Source organism: Chrysochloris asiatica, unplaced genomic scaffold, assembly GCF_000296735.1.
Source record: "Chrysochloris asiatica unplaced genomic scaffold, ChrAsi1.0 scaffold00130, whole genome shotgun sequence".
Taxonomy (NCBI): Eukaryota; Metazoa; Chordata; class Mammalia; order Afrosoricida; family Chrysochloridae; genus Chrysochloris; species Chrysochloris asiatica.
In genome coordinates, this window is record NW_006408648.1 from 8,762,809 (window position 1) to 8,770,445 (window position 7,637).

At 36.2% G+C, this 7,637-nt stretch overlaps 1 protein-coding gene across 8 annotated transcripts in view; it reads right to left on the bottom strand.

Moving 5' to 3' along the window:
* Window positions 1-7,637, bottom strand: part of DLG1 (discs, large homolog 1 (Drosophila)) — a 315,798-nt gene that overhangs the window by 205,484 nt on the left and 102,677 nt on the right. For all 8 annotated transcript variants that reach the window (XM_006869405.1, XM_006869400.1, XM_006869402.1 and 5 more), the window contains exon 4: window positions 5,399-5,563. In XM_006869405.1, the coding sequence (XP_006869467.1) occupies window positions 5,399-5,563 (165 nt within the window). The remainder of the gene's footprint in view (window positions 1-5,398; window positions 5,564-7,637) is intronic.

The following is a 7,637-nucleotide window of genomic DNA, read 5'->3' on the forward strand; positions in this document are numbered from 1 at the left end:
TGAAGGAAGGTAGAATCTACACTGAGTAGTATCCAATCTGTCTAGACAGGGTTGATTAAATGAAATGCGGATGGGTCTCTTGTGATACAATAGTGAATAATTGTTATCAGGACTGATTGTGAGGGTTGGAAATGTAAAGGTAGACATTTTGTTTCGTAGCAAGGAGGGGAGTGATTAACTTTTCAGCTAGGAGCAGAGGTCCCTGGGACCATCAAGGGAGAAAAGCCTACCCAGAGAAGGACCCTACCCAGAGAAGTAGTGATGCCTCAGATGGTGGCAGAGATGATGACATGAAGAGATGGAGCAGTTGGGGATTTTAGACACAGAGAGGGAGAGGGGCTGTGTGCTGACGACCGGGGGGCAGGTTTGTAGTGTATACCCTCCTTTGGTTGGTTGATAATGCATGGAGGGGATTGTAACCACGGCAATGAAATGATATACGATAGGATGAATGTAAAACTAATGTTCTCCCATGCAAACTAACACATAATTCACAATAAAACTTAAAAAAAAAATAGATATTGCAGAGATTTACAAAATTCTTCCTTTCTGTCTCTATTTTTATATGGACCTAACGATAGTTTTTAATAAATCTTATCATAAAATATAGCAATGATAAAAAAAAAATGGATGCCATATGAGACTCTGTAACTTATTCTTGAACATTAGACAAGCTAAACCTAATGGAATAAATGACTATGAAAAAGAGCTGAACAGAAAATGTCAAATTGCAGTTTGAGAAGACAAAAGTATCAAAGATTACAGTGAAATGTTTAAAAACCTGGAGTCAGAAAAGGGATGAACGTGGCTCAGCATTTCTCAAGTTTAAAGATTCGAAGGAAAAAAATCAAAACATGGGTTGCGCTACTGGACTGATTATATGGACAAAATACTGAATAATGCAGAAAGCAAACGAAGATGGAAGGAATACACAAAGTAACTGTACCAAAAAGAGGTAGCATATGATCAAGAACCAAGAATACAGAGGGAAGAAGCTCAAGTTGCACTGAAGGCACTGATGAAAACCAAGTCCCCAGGTTTTGGACTACCAAATGAGATGTTTCAACAAACTGATACAATAATGGAAGCACTCAGTCATTTGTGGGAACAAATCTGGAAGACAGCTGCCTGGACAAATGATTGGAAGAGAGCCATATATGTACCCATTCCAAAGACAGACGACCAAAGGAATGCAGAAATCATCAAACAATACCATTAATATCACATAAAAGTAAATTTTTTCTTTAAATAATTTTACTTGTGATTAAAAAATGGTTGCAGTAATACACTGAAAAGAGAGCTAACACAGAAATTCAAGCTTGATTCATATAAGGGCATGGAACTAGGGATACCATTGGTGATACCAGATGGATCTTGGCTAAAATTAGAAAATACCAAAAAAGATGTTTACTGATGTGGCACATAATAACCTAACAATAGCATTGAGAAGAATGGGTATTCCAGAACTCTTAGTAGTGCACTCCTTTAAATAAGACTCAGATTGATAGATACTGAAGAAATTCCCACAGCTCTGGCAGCGCAGTGGTTACGGTCGGGCTGCTAACCTCACGGTCAGCAATTCGAAATTACCAGCGGTTCTGAAGGAGAAAGATGAGGCATTCTGCTCCCGTAAAGAGTTACAGCCTTGGAAACCCTGTGCAGGATCACTATGAGTCGGAACCGACACCACGGCACATAACAACAACAACATGGCTCTAAGATACCTTCTGACGTGTGATTGAAGCCATTCTAGAGACCACCTTTCAGCCAAATAACAGGTCCATAAAATAAACTGCACCTATAAAGAATGTGTTCCTTAGAACAATCAATTTGAGGGGATCAACAGAACAAAATTTACCCAAAAGCTAAAATGAAAGGGCAGAACGTGACAGAAAATTCAGAAAGACAATGGGGAACCCAGAGCATAAATACGGAGAGCACTGACACACAGTAGAGAATGCAATCAATGTCATGAAACGGGGAACTCATTTGATGTGTAAACTTTCACCTAAAGTGCAATAAAAATTTTTAAATAAAGTCTCAGTCAAATCTGTCTTTAAAAGTCTTAAGGGGACAGAATCTCTTACCATGAAGTAATTAACAAAAAGCAATTATTTCTATAGGAAGAAAATGTTAAAGCATTTAAATTAATTAATTTAAATTAATTTAATTAATTTAGCAAATACCTAAAGTATCAGGTAAAAATGACTTTTCATTCTGTTATAGTGAAGAAATTAGGGAATGAGTCAGTTTAATTAAGGAAGTGAGAATCTTAAGAAAGCAATCATCCTCTCAAGAATTGAAAATATTTAAATATTTTAAACAGAGTTATCATCAGAAATATACTTTAAAATTTAATACAAACAGCACAGTAGCATGCATGTCTTCGTTCTTATCAAGCTACATGCTAATGCAGTGCTTCTCAAATGTGACTGTACATTAGAAGAATCATTTGGGGTATTTGCTAAATTAGAATCTTTTTGGTAAAACTAAGACATCAATAATTTTTTAAAGTCTTTACCTGATTGCAATGTGCAGCCATATTTGAGAATCATTACTCTAGGCGCAGTCATCTGCCCTAATTAGTACTTTACATTCCAAGCTTGGTCAGCTAGCATTGAATGAGAAAGGTCATAGTTGGGATGCCTGCTACAATATTTTATGTAGACCTCTGATCCACATAAAAGGTCTTAATAAGTACTACAATGAAGGAAGTGAGTTTTCACTGGTAAAATCAGTGGCTTATTAAGTAAAAATGCATGTTAAATGAGCTTTCATTGCTGAAATGTATAGCATTCAAGTTATATGGATTGGTTAAATCAATATAGAACACATTCCACCCTTGGATAATAGAAAGGGAAAAACAGAAAAGCCTTTATACCCTTACTGGTAACATGTTAAGTCCCTAAGAAGTCTGGGATTCTGGGTAATAAAATTTTACTTCTGGAGTACTGTTTTATCTGCCTAGAATGAGTTTTTTAATGCTATGACAGAGTTGGGATTCATCAATCTAAATAACAGGATGTGAAAACACTCTTTACATGCTGGCTTGTGTCTGTTTAAATGCCTACACATGTGTCAGATTTTCATTATTAGTACCAAAACATCTAAGAGTTGAGTGTGTGCAAACTGACTCTGGGTTAGTTTATAATAATTAGAATGGCCTGAAATCTAACACATCAGAGACCAAGAATTATATGTATTCTGGAAAGGTTTTTGTACTAAAGTAAAACAAGAGAAAAGAGACACAGACTGATAAGAATAACATATTGAGTAGTAAGGGAATACATTATCCTGCAGAGCCACCTTAGGACTCCTACAAAGGATTGTTGTCGTTAAGTGCCGGTGAGTCGGTTCTGACTCACAGCAACCCTGTGTAGGGTTTCCTAGAAGGAACCGGTGAGCTTGAACGGAAGACCTTATAGTTCAAACTGACTTTGCATTCCAGTGCAATAACGCACAGTGTCACACACCAAGACTCCAACAAAGGATTAGTATCCTGAATATAAAAGGAATTCCTACAAATCAATCAAAAGAACCACCCTATACAGAAACAAAGATCTTCATGTCACACAGAAAGGCACATAAGTGACCAAGAAATAAGTGACCAACCTCATTTGTAAATAGGAAAATGGATTTTTAAATCACAATGATAAACCATTTCAAACACAAGACAATGGCTAAAAGAAAAATAACAGATCTGATGAGAATATGGTACAACTAAAATTCTTACACGTTGCTGCCAAAAATGTAAATTATAGGACCAGATGGATGGAAAATAATCTCACTCTATATACAAAGATTGCATTCTTTCACTATACTTATTTAACCTGTATGCTGAGCAAATAATCCAAGAAGCTGGGTTATATGAAGAAAAACGTGGCATCAGGATTGGAGGAAAACTCATTAACCTGCTATATGCAAATGATACAACTTTGCTTGCTGAAAGTGAAGAGGACTTAAAATATTTACTGATGAATATTAAAGAGCACAGCCTTCCGTATGGATTGCATCTCAATGTAAGAAAACAAAAATCCTCACTACTGGACAAATAAACACTATTCTTATCAACGGAGAAAAGACTGAAGTTGTCAAGGACTTCATTGTTCTTGGATCAACCATCAACACTCACAGAAGCAGCAGTCAAGAAATAAAACGACGCATTGTATTGGGCAAATCTGCCGCACAAGACCTTTTTAAAGCGTTGAAGAGCAAAGATGTCAGCTTGAGGACTAAGGTGCGTCTGACCCAAGCTATGGTATTTTCAATAACCTCATATGCATGTGAAAGCTGGACAGGGAATAAGGAAGACTGTAGAAGAACTGCTTTTGAGTTATGGTGTTGGAGAAGAATATTGAAAGTGCCATGGATAGCCAAAAAAATCAATAAATCCATTTTGGAAGAAGTGCAGCCAGAGTGCTCCTTAGAGGCCAAGATGGCCAAACTTCTCTTATACTTCGGACATATTGTCAGGAGGGACCAGTCCCAGGAGAAGGGTATTGTGTTTGATAAGGTGGAGGGTCAGAGAAAAAGAGGAAGATCCCCAACGAGATGGATTGGCCAAGTGGCAGCATTGATGGACTCAAGTGTGGCAACAGTAGTGAGGTTGGCCCAGGATCTGACAGTGTTTTGTTCTGCTGTACATAGGGTAGCTATGGGTTGGTACCGACTCGATGGCACCTAACAACAACAACATATACAAAGATGTACATACATACTCTACATTTTAGGCAACTTTTAAAAGTAGTAGTAATAACTTAGAAATAACCCAACAAACACACTAAAAGTAAGATAAATGGTAGTATATTCATAAAACAGAAAACTTCAGAGCTCTGGAGATAAATAATGAATCTCAGGAATATAATGTTGAGCAAAAATTAAATTGAAAATTACACAATACAGTCCATTAACACAAAGTTAAAATATACAAATCTAAATACACTGAGTAAAGAATCAATTTTGTGATAAAACAATTAAAAACTGAAAGATGAATACAAAATCCAGCTTTGTGGCTATCTCTGAGGGGAAAGAGGGGAAATCACGAAATGTCATATATTGGGCTTGAAAGATGTTCATGCTTTTTCTATACTTACTATATTTTAAAAGCATGCTTAAAAGTATTTCAATGTGTATGTAATATCTGAAATGTAATAGTTATCTTCTCCCATAGGAATTTTTAGACATAAAGATAGTAGAAAGTATCACTAAGTAAAATTAGTTTATAATACATGCCTTTAAATTTTTATTTAGAATGCTTTTAAGTATTATGAAATTCCCTATATAACTATAAGAATAAAAAGAGGAAATCCTCCATGAAAAAGCAGTTCTCTCTGAACATGAGCTATACAACTAACAAAGTTATATGTAATGCACAGATAATATGTAATTATTATCTTACCTTTATTGGTGAAATATGAGAATGAGAAACAAATCCATGGACATTCTCAATTTCTGACAAGTTCTTTTCTGAGACATGAACCAATTCTGGACCCATCACTTCATTAGTGATTTGTGGGGAAATGTGCTCTTGAGGAAGTATGTCATCATCCTGATACCGGTATTTCTGCAAATTAAAGAAAACTATTAAATATGAAGGACCTGAAAAGTAAAATGAGCTGAGTTCAAATCATGATTTTCAAACTAGATAGATAGATACTCAATACTGCTTGGTGGTGGTAGTGTATCATGGAGTCGTTCCGACTCATAGCAACCCTGCATAGGGTTTCTGAGGCTGTAAATCTTTACAGGAGCAGAAAGCCTCATCTTTCTCCCGTGGAACAGCTGGTAGTTTCGAACTGCTGACTTAAGGTTAGCAGAATATTGATATCTTAGGCATTAGTGAGCTGATATCATGTTTGGTAAGGTGGAGGGTCAGATAAAAAGAGGAAGATTCCCAGAAAGATGGATTGGTAGAGTAGCAGCATCAATGGGCTCAAGCATGGCAACCATTGTGAGGTTGGCCCAGGACCAGCCAGTGTTTCACTTTGTTGTGTACAGGGTCGCTATGAGTCAGTACCAACTCAGTGGCACGTAACAACAACAATAAGGCCGACTCGTAACCCAGAGATCCTTTAATACTGCTTAATCACATGAAAAATGTATTTTATGGTTTACCATACATAAAGCCTGACAAACATTGTTGTTGTTAAATGCTGCCAAGTAGGTTCCGACTCATAGCAATCCTGTATAGAGTTTCTAAGGACCTGCTGGTAAGTTTGAAACATCAACCTTGCAGTCCAGTGCTTTATCCCATAGCGCCTTATCAGGACCCCCTATAGAAGTCATACCCAAAGTTAGCTAAGCTATGTCTAAAGACTGTTGTTGTTGTGTGCCATCCAGTCATTTCTGACTCATAGCAACCCTGCATAGGGTTTCCAAGGAGCAGATGTTGAGTTTGAACCGCCAATCTTGCAGTTTAAGTTGACTTGAGTTCCAGTGTACTTTCCTACAGAGCCACACCAGGACTCCTGTCTAACAGTATCATTGCTTAAAAGGTGCCGTTAATTAAGTGGATTCGTGTGGCTTTCTAGTTAACTTGTACAAAAAAAATTATTTTTAAGTTCTTCAGCTTTTTCAATTTCTGCCTTAAAACTGGAGTACTGGTGTGGTGATGTAGTATAAACACTGGGCTGCTAACCACAAAGTCAGCAGCTCAAACCCACCAGCTACCAGAAAACCCTATATAGGGTTGCTATGAGTCGGAACCGACTCGAGGGCACTTAATATACACACACACCTGAAAATTAGTCCAGTAAATAAAAATATCTTTCTTTTACCTAAAAAACGATAATACCTCCACATCCCTCGCCCATACATGAATTTTTGCAATTATTTCTTTAAAAGATTAACACAATGAAAAGAAAACAAATTCTACCTCACACCATATACAAAAGTAAACAAAATCATATTTACAGGAGCTTGAAAAAAATATAAATGCCTATTTCTCAATTCATGCTACAAAAGACCTAGGCATAAAATCAAAAGCAAAACAGAATTATCCTCCTTCCTATACCTCCAAAATAAAACTACCCCTCAGAGAAAACACAAGGCAAAATATAATGAAAAAAAAAAAATCACCAAAGAACAAGTGTTTTAACATAATATAAACTGCTCCTATAATTTTTTTTAAGTCTACAAACACAATAAAGGGATATCCAAAATAAGACATACAAAATGGGTTGGTAAAATTATAGAAAAAAATAACAAATAAATTTAAAAAGATATCTTCTCCCAATGAAAGATTCCACTTCAAATAATGGAAATCATGGAGTGGGGATTGGGATCTATATCTAAAGTATTATAAAATTTCAAAATGTCAAGAATTAAAATAATAATCCTCAAAACTTACAAACAGAAAAAGTAATCAGGTAACTATTCTGCTCACATTTACCACTATTACGCTGTTGTTAAGTGATGTCAATTTGATTACGACTCATAGCAAACCCTGTATAGGGTTTCTGAGAAGCAGCTGGTAGATTTTAATCACCAACTTTTTGGTAAGCAGTCCACTGTTTATCCTACAGCACCACATTCCCCACTATCAACAACAAAATCAGACAGATAGCAAAAAAAAAAAAAAAGTATTTTGACAACGGAAGCATGACAATGTACTATGTCTATAAAGTCTGAAGTACAAA